The following is an 18,897-nucleotide window of genomic DNA, read 5'->3' on the forward strand; positions in this document are numbered from 1 at the left end:
TTAATGTATAACAACACATAGACAATATATGAATTGTTTTGAGATATGTATAATAAAAGGGATAGTTTGTACTCATAAAACCCCTAAAATACAGTAATGAAAAAGGGAATGTTGATTACTCATATTCGAGTTATAAGCGAGTTGATTCGTTAAACAAGAAAAATAAGTGAGAAGACCCAACTCAAGAAAATAGTCCTAAATATTTTACAAATGATAATATAATTAAAATCAAGCAATTAGCAACTAGAATCATATAAAAACTCATTACGTTTCTCATGCTATGATAAAACAATATTTAAACGAGCTTATTCGGGTCAGAATCCGAACAGTGAATCTCGATTCCAGTTCTGGTCCATCAAATGTAAAACACAAAAAAAAAAAAAAAAAAGCTAAACCACTTCTGGAGCGAAAGCTGATTTTGACAAGAAGATGTATTAATTGAGAAAACACGGTTTTGACTTTTTATGAACACTAAATATGTCGTACAGAAATTGACCGAGAAAATCACTCAATCTTTGAAATTTATTGAGGGCTTTTGTTATGAAATCAAACAGGAGCAACTTTGCTCTAACAACATACCCGGATGATGTACGGAAGAGGCAGAATGGAGAATAAAGAGATCGTGGATCTTGAAAAGTTAAACGGAAGATGTTTCTTCAATAAGAACACGAGATATCATAAGAAGCGCCGAAAATTGAAAGATGAAGAACGTTTGCAGCAAGAGGAATTAGGCTTGGAGAGTTTAGTTTAAATATCAAAGGCTTATAACTCATTTTTAGTTAACGAATTAGGTAAACGGGCTCGTTTAAGCAAAGAAATAAGCAATAAAGGAAGAAAACGAGTTAATTAAAGTTAATGATTCTTGTTTATCCATAATAGAATGAACTTAGACCTAAACCTAGTCCATATACCTTTTCTTGTTGTTCAAGCTTCACAAAATGGTCGAAAAGGAAACAATTTGGAGATTGAAAACTAAAATAAATGATTTTGAATGATCAAGAAGTTGGTCGCACCCTGCAAGGAGCTAAACTTCCACTCCCCACGTGGCATGGGGAGGTTAAATCTTTAGACATTTTGTTTTTGACAGTTTTAGCTCCTAGACTTTTGGAAACACATTTTTAGGCAAAAATAAATAATTTTAAGCATATAAATGAATCTAAAATACCAATAAATTATGTTTTTATTACAAATTGATGAAAATAATATTTCCAAAATTTAAACGATTGGGTTTTCGTAATTGGAAAATAGCAAATGTTACACTGAACAACCATATATTAATGTAAAATTTCCATTTAGTAGTACTCATTAATATGAGAAGTTATAGTTTAAGCATAAAAAACATGAGTTCACAACTAGGTTCCCAAACATTACAATTAAGGACAACCATAAACCATGATTAGATGCTTGATTAAATCATGCAACCATGATTCGTCACTCATGTCCACCTTAGTGACCTGAGAAACGGATGCTAAAAAGTGTCAACATAATGGTTGGTGAGTTCTCAGGTTTATAAACAAAGAAAAGTCGTTTCAACGTGCAGATAATGTAACAAAGTTTTATCACTAGTGAATTATTCTAGACATCATGATACGATAGTGTGCAGTTTCAACGCGACCAAAGCTAGCATGTGTTTGTTTGTGTGCCTCTCGCCAAGTCTTACAAGAACTTGGTAATATGTGTAGGCCAATGTTACACCTGTTCGACCTCGATTCGATTTACTGTGGCTAATGCAGTGGGGTTTGTCAACCCTAGTAGTACTACTCAATATTAATTCGCCAGTTAACCTTAGTTAACGGTCCGATGTGTGTGAAGGCTTTCTCAGTTGGTAATTGCACTAAGTATCCATAAGATAAAACAGTATTAAAATATCAAAAATATTTGTGCATGATTTCTCCCCCAAAAGGAGTAAGTTAAACAGAGGGGCTGTGAAAACTTACCTCGAATGCATGCTAAGTAACCGTCAATAACTAAATGTAGAATGCCCTATACAAGTATCCTATAGTATTCAAGTACGTGAGTATAGGTGTGATGGTTCCTAGAACCCCCAGTATCTAAACAATCCCATAGTTTATTGTGTTTGACGAAGTTTGAATTTTGACCAAAGTTTGACTTTCATTGAACTTTGATCAAAGTTTGACTTTTGTTGCCCAAAGTTATTCTTTGACCATTTGACTTTTATCAACCAAAGTTGACATTGACCAATAGTTTGACTTCTGTTGACCAAAGTTGACCTTTGAACAACAGTTTGACCGAGTTGACCTTTGACCAACAGTTTGACCGAGTTGACCTGACGAAACGCTGATGACTTGTTAACGCAATCATGCTTGTTTACAAGTAGTATGTATCATTTTCAATTAGCAGAATTTCAAATGCATACACGTAAACTTATAACGTTATCATGGCAACAAATTGTTCTTAAACTATTACAAACTCCACCAACATGTGATGTTAAGGTTTACAACAAGTTACTAATGTTTTTTACTTTTTCTAACCACTATTACAATTTAAGTCAAAATAGTTGAGGTTTAATCAATTGCATACATTCTATAATCTGCGTTTTGACGGCAAATTGAAGGGTATTTTAATGAAGTATAATAAAACAGTAAACATTCAAATAAAGCTAAGCCAATCATGTGGAATAATCCATTATGTCTCTGGAACTTAAAAACATTTTTACTGTCACAAAAACTTTCGTAAAAATTATGAAAGAAAGATTAGATTACCGAGGGGTAGTTTTAGTGATCTTCCAGTGTTAGTTTAAAAGAAAATTCGTTATGTATTTTAAATTTAAGATACTAAGGTTTGACCATTTGGAAAATGTCACACTCAAAAAACTAGGTCATATTTCAATTACACACGAACTGAGTTATGACTCTTGTAACATGCTCTAAATTTACTATTTCAAAATCAGATTTGACACCTTAACTTGTAAAGTGGAAAAAATAGACTTAAAAAGGTCCAAAAAAATACAAGCCTTAGCTTTCTGGAAACTAAATTCAATAAATTACACTTTGGACTCAAGAACCAATCAATTTGGTTAATTTTTCAATACTTGACACTTGGAAATCCAGGTTATGAATATGTCAAAGCTTTGAAAACACCACAACTCAACAATTCAACATGATCAAACTTAAATTTCAATAAGATTACATGTGATCATTACCCCTTTGAATACTAGATTGACCTATACCCAAATTTCAAGATCATGAACAACAGAATATAACAACAATCACTTACTTGTTATTTGCAACACATATATAGCATGTAAGGTTTTGCATATGAACACATAGCATTCAATTCATACAGATGTGTCTTGTTATTATTATTTATCTATAACTTTAAAAAAAATATTACTTTATTATATTCAGTTCATGAACAAACTCGTGTGTGTGATTACATGACATTCATGTGTTAATTGAGTTAACGGAAATAACAGGTTTTTATTAACAGAGTTAACCTAAAAAGGCGGGGTGTCACACAAACTAAGTTACTCAGAAGTTGTAGCATCGTAATGTTTAAGCTATCTGTAAGTTTAAGCCATGTGAGCGCTTTTGCTATCCACATGTTTTAAGTTATATGAAAGTTTGGACATTCGAACCTTTAAGCCATACGAAAGCTTTGGCTGTTTATGTTGCTCAGTTCATCATGTAAGTAATAGAAAACATGATAAATATTAAACCTAGGGAACCTGTTACAGCATGGAGAGTAGTAATCGTAGCAGAGTATGGATGTAGACGACATAGTTGTCAAGTTGATCAAGTTCCCCTTTAGAATGTATAGTTAAGGATGGTTAGGTTTCTTGAGAGGAACCAAGTTTTAAAAGAGGAGGCACACAAATTGTTATGTGTGTGTGATTAGGTTATGATGTTAATATTTATCTCTCTATATATACACCAAATGAGAAACCCTTTATTACTTAATTATAGGTAACATGGCCCATCAATAATTACCAAACTAATATATAATAAGGTATAGTTAATATTTTGATCTATTTTAATATAAATGATTATAATGGCCATATATAATATATATAATTATATATTTAAACTTACATTCTCCCACTTGGCCAAGTAATCATTTATTATGAGTATTAGATAAGCCTGATCAGAAGTTAACACTCATTTTAGCTTTAAACTTAAACTGGAGCAGAGAAATACAGTCATCGAACTGAACATCAGCTAAAGACCCCCATTAATCATACCGCAGTCCTTATTTAATACCTAAGTAGTTATGATCAAAATTTTCAAGTAAGCCCTTCAGAACATTTGATTAGTATAATAATTTTTCTATATGTCATTATGCATGCAGAACATATTAAGAGACGTACAAATCAAAACTGATGAGGAAATTTAATAGTTAATCATTCATAGTATGATATGCAGTTGCGCACAGTCATGAATAACCCGCCATTATTATAAGTGCTTTCATAATATTTATGGGTGAGACTTTTAGTTATCGGTCCGTCCTTATGCATACCGTGAATGTATTCGATACGAAAATTTAGATTCCTCAATTCGTTCATAAACGAATAATTAATTTCATATCGAAATTTTAATGCAGCACTTCTCGAACTGTTACTGTTTGGGAAAACATGGTAGCTGACTTTATCACAGTAAATCTTCAATACATAATTCATATGGAGTTAATAAACTTATGAGTCCACTGATAAATTTTCAACAACATTTATTGCTAATTGCGTTGTGATTAATCAACACATTATGTCATTATAACTTAGATTGATGTTATCAGTTCATTATGACTCCTCCATGAGATAGATTTATCTGCTAACATAAGAATATATCCCGAAAATTACATTTTCTTATATCTGAATATGAAAAAGTTCAGAGTAATCTAACGGTTTGAATTCTCACTTCTTCTTTTAAATTATAGTCTTCCGTTTCCTTTAAAGATATCTTAGTACTCTTTTAGATGTTTCATATTAATCTAGACATATCTAGTGTGTTGTAATTTTGAGTAATATCTAAACGAGTATAGACTTGAACTACATAAAGCTTCTACTTAATGAAGCAGAAGGCCATAATCTTAATGATCCTATTATCCTCTAAATAGAGCAATATTGTTTGTTACATGTATAAGAAATATCTCTGAGATCTATAATGTCAAAGTATGTGTGAAAAATGTTTTGACTCATGTAACATATACTTGTCAGAAGAATGTCATCTATATAAGGACAAGTTTGTTTTTAGTTACTCCCACTCATCTTGAGGTGGGTACACTAATCCACTTGGTTTTTTATGATAACAATTGTATAAAGATTTCATCACATATTGATATTTGCATTAACCCATATGCGGATTTTATTGACTTATAGACTAAATGTTCTTTGACCTTCAGTTTATAACTTTTAGGCTGTTTTATGAACATATAAATATGTAGCCGATTGTTAGGGAAAGTTGTTTTAATGTTCATCTAATGTAGCTCTAAACTATTATAAGCTACAAGAACAATAATGATCCTTAAATAAATCTTTTGTAATATAGGTAAGAAGATTCTTTGATAATTAGTTTATCCTTGAATATAACCTTTAACAATCAATCGTGCTTCTTACTGTCTTAACGTTTCATATTGGGATTTAGTTTAGCTATGAACACCCTTAGGTGTTTAAACAAAATCTCAAAAGTTATTTGACTTATGAATTTATTTGCTAATATTATCATTATTCCCATAGAATATTGATTGATGTTAATGGTTTAATTAGAAGAGGTAGGATCATTAAACTTTCCAACATCCATTTAAACTTTAGTTAGGGAGGTTACATAATTATCAATGTAAGTAGGTCTTAAAACCTAGATGGCCTCCTAAGTTGTTATTGGGTAATTTTAAAAGTCTCAGTTTTATGGATTAGCTCTTAGTTAGGTTGCTATCATTTTAATTATTCTAGTTGTGTAAGAGTTGGTGCAGTATGGTGTACAAGAGGTGTAATTGGAGTTAAATTTGGAGTAAAATTTAATGACTCTCTTTCCCACCGCCTCTTGTACTTCTAACAAGTCATTATAAGGACTTTTACTGCTCCCACTGGCCTATAAACCTTTAGGAAATTATCATGCTTAGGGTCAATATTTAAAGACCAATAGATTCTAATAGAGAAACAAGTTAATGATGTAAGTCGTCGTAGTTTCTCTTGTGAGGATTATTTTAGTAAGAAATCGGCGTATGCCCACATTTTACAAACAATGAAACTTTTGTAAGGGTAATAATAAATTCCAAAGAAATAAGTTTTAATGGAATAGTGTTGTGATGGAGCAATGTCTTGTACAAGAGGTGTAATTGAGATAATATCAAGTTTTCATTCCACGACCTCTTGAAAATCTTGTAATTATGATTGAAACACTTAAGGCTCCCACTGATCTTTAATACCTCTAGAAAAAATACATAAGGAGTTTCAATGATGTACGTGATGTGGGAATTTCTCATATATATGTTATACTTGATTTCATTAACGTCCAAATGTTATAATAAACTTAGTGACATATTTAGAATAAATCGTATTAGGTATATATGAATGGATCTCTTTAAAACCATGGGCCATAGAAGTCAGATTAGGTACAAGTAAATAGCCTTTTAAATGATAAAAGAATGATGTCTGAATATTCCGTTTTGAATAAGTTCCACGAATGTCAGTAAAACATAACTTATGGTGGACACATACTTATTCCTTAAGCCAAGTAATATTTAGGGCATCTAACACATGATTAAAATCACTAAGAATGAGATTAGATGAAAAATCACCCTCATAAACCATGTCATGATTTCTCACAAAATTTGGATTTAATGGATGGATTTTATAAGTCTCATTTGTTTTGTTAAATTCTTATTTGCATGATAACAAAAGTTGGGAAAGTATGTAGTATCATCTAATTCTATTTTATAAATGTGTCAATCCAGATATTGATAACAAATAATACGAGAGTTTAAGGTAAGAATGACTTTATGTTGGCTATGCAATCCTCACAACTGTCATAATGTAGCTTAAGTATTGATACTAAATTCTGATTAATCTCCAGAATATTTAAGGTATCATAAAACGTAATTAGAAGACAATTTTTCATGGTTATAATAGCCTTAACATGTAAATTTTGTCACCAACACTCATGTTAGTTATTTGTTGATATCAGTAAAGAAACTTATATAACTAGACTCAACCTATCATGTGTTAATTGGAATATTATGATTCGCACACTTAAATATCATTAATATACGACTATTGTTTTATCCAGATATTCTTTTGAATTATGTATAACCTTGTTACTTATGCCTAATATAATGACATATTTTTACAACGAGACTTCTCCTTAGAGAACTTAAAGCTGGAAGTAATACTTGTATTTTGTCTATAAACCTCGAAATTATCCTCTTTTAGGTTTTAGTGGTGTGAGTTGAATAACATCTTATTTCAGTACATATGTTGCTGATCAACATACTTGTTTTCCTTTTGTACTTATGAGTGTTATAGTTGACACTTAAACAAATTGTAATAAGAGAAAATTTTAGTATGTAATGCATTAGAAAAATGTACTTATTTTCATGTGTGAACATGGGTCATGGTAATGTACATTATGATGTATTCAGTAACCTTATAATTAGAATTTAGAAGGAATGCATGCGTCTTAGGAGTTATTTTGATTAGTCTTAGGAAAAACTAAATCTAGAATAACTTTAGTGGTAACATTTATTTAAATAAGTTCTTGATTATCATTATCATAAGAGACATTATGATTGACTCATCCCATTTATTATGCTCTAGTTTTCAATAAAATGATTATTATTAGAAACAGCAGTAGGATAGTCATATCATGTCTTAATGAATAATTAAAACTGAGCTAAATGTTATTAAACTTTTTATGAGACAAAATTCAGTTGTGTTTTATGAGATTAAAGTGGATGATTTGAATGAGATCGTAATTTATAGAAGAATGTTATAGTGAGTAATATTATGGGATATTATAATAATACAGATTCAAATTTATGATCATTAGATTAATGAATGATCAATATATTTTATTGAAGATGTGATATGTCTATTATTAGACTATAATTAAAAGTTCTACTTAAACAAAAAATCACTTTTTGGCAGAATTAAAATTTATTTAAGTATGTGTGTAAAACAATTGTAACACATTACCTTTGGGCAGAAGTGAGACAACTATTTTAATTATGCACGGGCTAGTTTTGCTAGATAAAAATGTAACACATCACCTTTGAGCAGAAGTGAGACATTTGTATTATATTAGGCAAAAACTAACAAAAGCTTTTATTTAGACTTGAATAATATGGTAAATGTAACAAATCACCTTTGGGCAGAGTTAATACATCAAAAGTTCATTCAAGTTAAGCCATTTTAGCTTTGTAAAATAATTTTATTATATTTAACAGTTTACAAAACTATTTAGTTAATAGCAAATCATTAAAGTTTTCGAAAATTTTAGTTCTTGAAAATCAACGCATACTAACAGTAAAATGAAAGTAAAGCTATTCAAATGAATATGCGAATGTTATAGGTCTGATGGGCCTTACGAAATCAACGCATACTAACAGTAAAATGTTTAATTTAGTCTAGCGAACGTAGGCATTACAAAGCCCAAATTGAACTGTATTAGCATGCGAAATTATTTGGGCCACACCAAAATTATTAACAAGATAATGCGTAAATTATGTGGCCTTTTAATTTCACAAAGCTATATGAAGAGTACTGTTAATTCCATGTGTGCTGAAGGCCACACGAAAATTATGTGAGCCTCAAGCGAAGTTAATCCATAAACGGAAATTCCATTTGGGCTTTTAATTTAGGCTACTAGTTTTTAGGTTATGCAAAGTTACAAATGATTTTTTTTATAGTACTTTATCAATACCTTGATGAGTTTTTCTAAAACATGATATCAATTGTTTACACCGATTTAGACGTTTCAGGCCTGACTCACCTAACGAAACTTTTTTTTTTCCGAATGTGAGTTTGACATACACCATTATTGGGCCAAAGTAAATTCAAAGCATTTGAACTGTATCAAATTAAAATTTTCACAAGCAAATAAATTTAAATCATATGGGAATATGTGAAGAAATGATCAAGGCAAATTGGAATTGATGTGAAACCCATTTTATCATATAATTAAGAAATTTTAAATTGTTCACACACTACGAAGATGAAATTAAAGTGATGATTTCCACATCAGTGTATTCATAATTTCGATTCATGAATTGTGAAATCAAGTTAGCGAGTATCTAATCAATTTTCGCGACTGAATGATGTAGTTAACATACGTTCTAATATCACATGCTGAGTGTATCTTGAGACATGGGTAAAATACAAACTCTAATTATGTAGACCCAATCATGATTAATAAACTAGACATCAAGATTAAAGAACTTTTAAAAATCGTGTTCTTTGGTGAGAAGAATATCATGATTGATCCTGCTATGGCATTAATCTGATAGATGATTAGGTGAGAAGAGACAATGGTGTTCTCGAGGAATTTATAACACTTATGATCAATGATGATGAGTTATGAAACTCTTTGTTCTCTGTTAATTGTATGTAACTGTAAATCTTAATTGCCCTTTAAATTAACCAATATTTATAATAACTATCATCAAGTAATTATCAATTAGTACTTAGACCCATAACCTAATGGTCTACGAATGGTGTCCACCATTTCAAAATGGAGGTGGTAGGTTCAAATATTTGCAAATGCAAAGTTTGATGAATTTAGGTGAAAATAAATTTATTGTTAAAAAACAGTTAATACTTAGTACTTATAATGTCATATTGATAAAGTTACTCAAATGTTCCGAAATGCTACATTAACGGGTGACATGCATCGTCCATTTGTTTAATAACCAAGATCATCCAACATCCTTCTAAGAATAGAATATTGCAATGTCACCTAAGTAAATAAAATGTCGGCAGCAAGAATCTTTGTACATCTTATCATCCAATCAGAAAAGAATATTTCCTTCTTAAGTAAACCTATTGAAACCTGCCATGTTAAAATTTAATCATTTGTGTTTAAATATTTTTATTCATGTTATGAGAGACGTGAATTTGAAAAGAAGTTAAAAAAAGAATGCTATTGAATGTGGAGGTGGCTAAATGAGATTGTAACATTAGTAATTGCCCACTTTCAACACACATGATGGTCAATCATCATCCTCGTCAACTCACGAATTTATAAATAAAAAATAAACAGAAATACAAATTTTGTCATTTAAAAATTTTACTTGCAAGCGATGTCCTTTACATGCTATATTTATTCGATTTTCATCAATTAAGCTAACTGTTATCAAATTCCTCCGCTAAGTAGATGCACGTGAGTAACATGCAGACATGTTAAATATATTTGGGTGTGATTGATTTGGTGTTTTATCGTGGTTTGAGAGAGAGAGAGAGAGTGAGAGAGAGAGAGAGAGAGAGGAGGGATAATTAACATGCTAAAAGACCAAAAAGCCCTCACATGTTACTCGCATGCATCAGCTTAACGGAGGAATTGAATGAAAGTTAACTTAAAGAACGAAAATCAAATAAACATAGCATGTAAAGGACACTATGTAAACATTTTAAAGTACCTAATTCATAAATCAAGTTTGCTTAAAGGACAAGATTTATGTTTCTGTCTAAAAAAAAGTATATTAAAACACATGTTTAAAACCTAAAAATAATGGCAAACTCCTTGGTTATACTGCATCCGTCTTTATATAAGGGTTACCGTTAGGGGTTGAATTTCATATACGATATTAATATAATTAGGATTTGTGTTGTCAAATCACCCATATCTAACTTGTTAAGGGATCATATTGTATTTGGAGTGACTTGTTTAATTAAACATGTGGTTTTCGGTTAATCTGTTTAACTAATTAATACAGGTTGACCATCTAACCAGTGTAGTTAAACACGTTACCCGCTGTCATGACCATCTTACTAATCTATTAAATCAATACAATTCTGCCACATGTCACTCTACTAGCTTGTCCACCTATGCCTCCAACTCACCATATTTTCATTCTAAGAGTCTCTCTAATGATGCCACGTGTCCTATTAACCATAAACCCAGAAAACATAACCCGCTTCATTTTCCATAACCCACAACCAATCCAACCAGTCATTTTTCTCTCTAACCTCTTCACGAATATAATAACCCTAATCCGCCACTCATATTCAGCTCTAATTCCGGTCATCGTATTCCGACATCTACATTATTCACCATCAATTTTTTAATCTACCATTTAATTCTTCAGAACCATAGGTGAACAGGTCTCCAATCGTTTAGATTCCGTTCAATTTATCGTTTGTCAGAGGAGATGTTATACGGTTTTTTTTCCTCGATTCATGATTCTTATAACAGATCTATTCTCCAATGAATATATTAAAGGTAATTAACAATTCATTCTTGCGCATATTGGTTTAATAGTGTAGTAAAATCCGATGAATATATTCCGGCCAATTTGTTTTGTTATAATATCCTATGAATATATTTCGGCCAGTTTGTTATAAGCATATTTTTATGTTTAATAAGATTTTCCGGTGAATTTGTTATTTTTTGGTTTAATAAATATTCATAAATGAATTTCCGTCTAAATTCTTAATTGTTTTCAGGCCAATTTTTTATTGTTTTGTTTGTCCAATTCTAATCACGTATTCAATTTTCATAATTTTCATAATCATTGTCCTTTTATCCCATTCGTATCTTCTGCCATGTAAGCTTCTATACTGTTAATAATTGTGTTTAGTTTTCGGCCACTTTATTTAACTGTTTTATATTTTCCTTGTAAGCATATGACAATGGAAGCTCAAACCTTTACCATGCTAAATGAAATTGATGTTCTTAAAACATTAACATCAACTCTTAAGGTTAGAGTTCTGAGGCTTTGGAGCATTAAAGATAGCAAAAATGTCAACGAGGATTTTTAATTGAGATGGTTTTAATGGATGAAGATGTAAGTGTCTATTTATTAATCTGTATATATTGTACACTTTCTATAGTTTTTAAATTCTCATAAATATGAATTTCTTTAATGACAGGAGAATCGAATCCAAGCCACCGTTTACAAACAGGATATATTTCATTTCAAAATATTCTTGAAGGAAAGCTCTACTCTGACTATTGTTAATCCTAGCGTTGGTCTAAATGGATCAAACTACAGAGTGATTGACCCTCCCAACAAATTAGTGTTGGGACCAAACACTCATGTTAATCCATGTCAAGAGTTTGAATGTCGCATGTTTGGATTCAAAATGATTTCATTTGAATCAATAATCAACAAACAAATTTCTTTGAAATCCACAATTGGTATAATAGTATTTTTATTCAGTTATAATATTTAATAATTTACCCTAAGATTTCCAATTGATGTTTTACTTATTTTTATTTATTTATTTCTGTTAGATATAATTGGTCACGTGGTTCATGTCTTCAAGAGCAATGTTTCAAAAGTCAAAGACAAAAACAAGCGTACAATGGAGTTATGTGATTTAAGGTACCACTATTTATAATTAATTTAGTATAACAGTTTAGTTTATATACAAAATCTTGATTTTTAACACTTCTTTTATTTCAGTGGAAATTGTGTATATCTCACACTATGGGATCATTATGCATCTGAGCTCTCTAAATATGTCGTTGACATTTTGATGAAGCGCAGGCCATTATTGTACTGCAGTTTGGTAGGTTAAGTATTACACCGGTTCTGATGGTAAAGATAATTATGTCTATTGTTTTAAAATTAATTGACCTATAAGTATCGCACGTTAATATTTTTCTTCATTCAAAAAAATTAAATTTTTGTAGAGAAAGTCCATGTCTCCAATTCTTTTGGTTCTAATGTTAGCCGTTTGTTCATAAACGACTTTTTATTTGAGATAGAAGAATACAAAAACAGTTATATTATTTAACCAGTCATTATTGTGTTTAGTACATAGATTTTGTTATGTAAATTTTATCCCTTTTACTTTTTCTTAAATTTGTAAATTTTTGATCTGTAGTTTGTTTGGTTTACTGAATGGCAATGATGTCGGTGTTCGTAAACCGATTCCAGTGAAGATGCCGTCGTCTGTTGATGATGAGTTTTTGAAAGCTACAGATTTTTTTAACATTTGTGATATTTGTACCATTATATTTGTAAGTTGATTATTAAATTCCCTCTTTTATACTATTTATCTTTCATGATTTATTGAATATTGCATAACTGGGTTTTACTTATTTGCAGCCTAAGAATATCATTATCCTTGGTATAATTAAGGCCATATGTCCAGATAGAAAGTGGTATTACATTGGCTGTAATACATGTAGCTGTAAACTCATGGAAAATAATGGTGAAGGTGGAAATGAATATGAATGCAAAACTGAAAGATGCAATGTGTTAGGTGTTCATCCTACACCTAGGTACTTAGGGAAAAAAATTCAAATTTTTATTTTTTCCGATATAGAATTCTCTATTTAGCTTGCTATTAACCTATTTTAAAAATTATGTAGATTCAGATCAAGATAAGGGTTCAAGATTCGACAGGAGTTGTTTCGTTGACTCTCTTTGATAGAGATGCTAAAATGCTGATCAACAAAACTGTAGCTGAATTGATTGATTATCAAAAGCAAGTTTCTTTTCAATTACTATAATTTATTTATTATAAATCATTATTATTATGTTGTTTGTTTAACAATTTGACATATTAAGCTTTTTTCCGCTTATTTTATTACAGAATGAGGTTGAAAACGGTGAATTCCCAGCTGAGTTTGATTGTCTTTTAGAAAAGAAATTTGCTTTTAAGGTCGATGTTGCAGACTTCAATTTCAGAAACAATGTGGAAGATTATGGTATAAACAAGCTTATTGATGGCACTAATATTCTCACTGAATTACAGAAAAGGCAGAATGGTCGTTTGGTAATTATTTAATACTAAATTTATCTTATAGTTAATGTTATTTTATAATTATTTTCATTAACAGATTTTATGGTTACACTTATTATTTTCAGCAAACCGATTCTAATTCTGTTTTATTGGGAGCATCTATGTCAGAATTTCAATCATCTGGTTCGATTTCCGTTAAGGTATATATGTTTGTTAAATATGATAATTGAAACTTATAAATATAAGTGACACAAAGATATGTGACATGATTTTGTGATGTTGATTACTTTGTTAATAACAGATTTCGGATATTGGAGATAACCAAACTCCAAGTTCAAATGTTGATGGTCAAGATGTGGCAAATGAGGAAAAAGGAATGTCAACGTCTTCTGACGATAAACTTAAGAGAAAATTAGTTGAAGTTTTTGAAGTTGACGATAAACCTAGCATGTCGGCCACTAAGTTTAAGTCAAAAACTATTGGAGAGATGGGTAACACCATTGAATCATGTGATGTTGGAACTATTTTAACTCCTAAGGTGGAGAAGGATTCTAAGTGAACGGTTAAACTTTGGTTTCGAATTTATCGTTTTGGTTTTACGTGTTAAGTATTTTTAAGAATTTTGGATATTTTTTGTTTGGTTTTTTAAACATGTGTTTTTTGGAGCGAGTATCTCTGCCACTTGGTTGTTTTAAACAATTTATCCTTATTTGAATGATTGATTATATTTATGTTTGGAGTTATTTTTACTTAATGTTTGGTTCTTTGTTCTATATATAATCTATTAATAAGGACTCTGCCATGCATTTTGAATGTGACACAAACATAATTTTTATTCCAAATTTCAAATGAATTTTTATCTACAATAACCTTAGATTTTTGTAATATGAAAAGGTTTTTGGTTGATATTTATAAATATATTATTTTGTGCTTTTTAAGTTTGGTTTTTGGTAAGACCTTATTTATATAATCCTTTTGTCACATTTTGTAACACCTTATTTAATTTAATAATTTTGTCACATTTTGTATAACAGGCCATATGTACAGTGGAACGCGCCTTCAAGTCGTTAGTCTCGGTAGACATGTAATTGAAGCTAAAGTTGTCTCTGGTACGAATATAGGATATCGCACTTTAATTAGACGAGTAAGCCTTACAACAACTGATAAGAAACTTCCTTTCAAATAAAAAAGAAGACAGTTTCCTATTTCCGTATGTTTTGCTATGGCAATCAACAAAAGTCAAGGTCAATCATAGTCAAGAGTTGGATTGTATCTTAAAGATCCCGTAGTTTCCCATGGTCAGCTTTATGTGGCTTTGTCAAGAGTGAAGATTCGAGATGGTATTAAGTCAGTGATACTCGACAAAAAATCAAAGCTTACGAATAAAACAACAAATGTTGTGTACAAGGAGATTTTTGGAAAAGTAGAATGATATATATTATTTTTGTCATGTATTTGAAATTGTTCTATTCTACACTAATGGTTATCATGTAACTTATTTTGTTCTATACTTTTTTTTATGTAGTTCAAAAACGTTTTGTCTATTTGTTTGTTGTCCTAACTTATAAATTGTTATTAAGTTATAAATAAATATTTGATGTTACTCCGGATATACATGTTTTATATGATATCATTGTTTATATTTCAATTTGAAGTTAAAGTATTTAAAATAGTTATAATAATATCTAATAAAATATTACAAATATAGGGTAACTATACATGATACTTATTAGATAGATATAATCATTTAGATCCAGAAAAATAAACCGTCACTTCCTTATTATATTTTATAATTATCAATTTAATTCATCATCTTCTTATTCTTCTTCTTTTACAATCTAAAGCTTTTCATAAAAAATGATATTGCTAAAAAATGTCTACCATTGTCAATTGAAAGTTTTCTACGGTTTTACGTAAGTATGAATTCCTCTTTAGCGATTTCCTCATGATACACAAATATAATATTGAATTTGTGATGATGTTTAATAACCTCCTTAAACATCAGATTCATGAGATTGGCGTTTAGAAAATTTCTACATGTATACAATAAACCAATCTCAGAAATCTTTTACGTCATTACCTTGATGATCTCCACCAAGATGTTTTACCGTTTGAACATGTTAGGGATTGGTTTTTTTATCCTAATCAAAACAAAGTTGTAATCAAGTTTGAGAATGGGCAGTATAAAAATTTGAATCCTAAATAACTATTGTCATGTGATGATTTGTTCCTTTTGAGAGAGCTATATATGTTGAAGTTATCTAATCATAGAAAAGAAATTGCACATCTTGAGTTGGAAAGGGAGGTGAGTTTGAAGGTTAAATGGTTAGCCAAATGTGCAAACTATGAAAGTGATTATGATGGTTATCCCGAAAGTTTGTTGTCCGATGATGAAGTAGAAGGTAATATATTAACGTTTTAGATATTGTTGATAGATTTAATAAAAGAAGTATATTGTCAACATCTTTTAGACCAACTAATAACTATATTTATGAACTTTAGATTTGTAGGTTGTACATAACAACTTTGTAATGCTTAGATGTTAGTAATTATTAAACATGTTGTTATGTTAAGTTTAATTTAATTGAATATTGTGTTGTTTTTATAACTTTTCAGGTGTTTAGAAAATGGGAGTTTATGTTGGTATAACTTTTGAGGACTTTAATAATGTTTTAATATCAAAGAACATGGTTAGTGTTTTTGTTAATGTTTTTTTGTGACTTGGTTTACATTAAGTTATTGTAATTTTGAAGTTTGAATCTTAAGACAATGTAATTTTATAATACTTTGGTAACAAATATGAACAGGTATTATGTTAACGTAAACGTACGTTTAAATTGACTTTTTTAATGACATGTTATTCCACCCGCGTGTCTACCCTAGTTTTAAATCATTTGTTCACATGCCTCCAATCCAATTAAAATCTTTTGGCCATCATAAGTTGTTTGGAATTACTAGAAGGCCATAATTGTCAAAAATGTGACATGTAAACCAAAACCTTTTCTATCATAAATTGAAGAGCAAATGACCAAATTAATAATCGCTGTTCAGCTACATAAAAGCAGTTATAGCGAAATGATACAAGTCTAGAAGGTATTTATGTGGCACTTTTATTATTATCATTTATAACCATATAAGCTAGTGCCAAAACATATATGGGACATAGTATTATTGCATATATGTACAGAAGGGTGGCAATGATTTTTCATGTACCCTTGAAGGAGAAGCTAGTGTTGATACTGAAGATTGGGTCTAAGCATTGATAGAGAAGTGAAGCTTAGGTTTTTTTTTCTCTTTATTTTTTTTTCGGCCTTTCTTTCTAAGAATTTTCACTACATAAAAACGTATTTATGGTGTATGGAACAATATAAACAAGGTGGAAAAGGCTCTGTTGGACGTAAATATATATAGATATTAACATTCATTTAAAAGCTCTATTGAAAACGGCCCAAATACTGCTTTTTTGTTACAAAAAATAAAATAAAAAATGGATTGAATAGATGCTTTTAATGTTGAATGCATTTAATAAATTACTAGCAGGATAGCTCGTGCGTTATGACAAGAACGCAACATGAATTCAATCGGTAGCGAATGCTATAGCTTATATCCTATCAAAATTTATATAAAAAATATCCAACAAACAAAACAACAATTATCATAAATCTAATAATATCACATGGTTTTCAAACTCTATATAAAAAAATATCATTAACCAACAAAACTTCATTTAGTCAAAAAGTGGAAATTTTTGACCAATATAAGAGTCAAACTGTAACCTGTTATATATAAACTTTTTTGCAAAATTGTTAGTGTATTAATATCACAATTTAGGTTAGTTTTATTATTTATTTTCTAAGCCCAATATAATTTCATGTTTGCTTGTTGATGTTCGTTAACGTTCAAGAACTGTTTGTTTTATACGATCAACAAAGGAACATAAACAAACATAAACTAGAAAACGATGTTCATTTTCAATCGTTTGTTCGGTTAGAGTTAAAAGAACACACACAAACATGCCACATTCGTTTAGTTTGTTTACGTGCCTAAAGTTAAGTATAGTCTTTTGACACTAATTCGTTTTCTTATCTTACTGCTGATGCCTTTTGATTCGCGGTGTACGTTGTGACATTTGTCAGTTTTATTTGTATTTGTATTTGTATCCATTAAACCGACCCATTTTGTTATTTCTATGTATTTTGGTTTGTCGTCCATCATTTATATAATTTTTCCGATTATTTAAGTTTATAATCCGTTCATTTTTCTATTCGTGTCGAACGCCGAGATTTTAAAGTTTAACCAATGTGCAAAATATTCGGGTACAATACGAAAATAATCGCATTATATTAACTTTTAACAAGTTTATACAACATTTGAAAGTTTAAGGTTTAATATGTAAATAAAATATAAATTTTGATTTTATATATCTTGAAAGTTAAAGGGCCAAAGTGTAAAATTAATTTAAATAATAATATTGAATACCCAAACCTCCCCCTCGCCACCTTCTTTTCGTCGTTTTTTACGGAGACGACCGGAAAACGGCTCTGGCGAATCCGTTATACACCGTTAAACTTACGGTTAACAAAAATTAAATATCATAAAACTCGTAGATCATAATGCCAACTCGTAATCATCGAATAATAACGCATTACAATGACTAATCTTCGCGAAATCATTCATGTAACGGCCGGAATTTAAATCAAAACTCAATAATGTTTATTAATGTCAACACTATAAATAGGATCCTTGCCTCTTCTCATTCATCAATCAATATAAATTATTGCAATACCTTGTCTATCCATGGATAAAATATCAACAATATCAACTATACTAATAACATATATGACAGATCCATGACGATAAATGATTGATTCGTTATTGTATATAGTGTGGTCTAATACACCCCTCCAGTCGAAGCCGAAGGTGACCGAATGCTGAGACTGGACAGAGAGTATTCAAAGAGAGCCCGAGGTAACCCTTTCATGAAGATGTCTGCAATTCGATAACGTGTGGGCATATGGATAACTCGAACACGACCCCGC

General features: G+C 30.2%; 1 protein-coding gene across 1 annotated transcript; it reads left to right on the plus strand.

Moving 5' to 3' along the window:
• The first annotated feature begins 11,928 nt into the window (after positions 1–11,928).
• Positions 11,929–14,417, plus strand: LOC143610999 (replication protein A 70 kDa DNA-binding subunit B-like). The gene is made up of 10 exons (XM_077085330.1): positions 11,929–11,949; positions 12,035–12,302; positions 12,399–12,489; positions 12,571–12,663; positions 12,995–13,130; positions 13,219–13,368; positions 13,485–13,604; positions 13,709–13,891; positions 13,984–14,058; positions 14,160–14,417. The coding sequence occupies exons 1-10, from the start codon at positions 11,929–11,931 to the stop codon at positions 14,415–14,417; spliced, it is 1,395 nt and encodes a 464-aa protein (XP_076941445.1).
• The last annotated feature ends 4,480 nt before the right edge of the window (positions 14,418–18,897 follow it).

The sequence above is a fragment of the Bidens hawaiensis genome, unplaced genomic scaffold (assembly GCF_021521415.1).
Source record: "Bidens hawaiensis isolate Kalapana, Puna unplaced genomic scaffold, B.hawaiensis_p1.1 tig00028951_1, whole genome shotgun sequence".
Taxonomy (NCBI): domain Eukaryota; kingdom Viridiplantae; phylum Streptophyta; class Magnoliopsida; order Asterales; family Asteraceae; genus Bidens; species Bidens hawaiensis.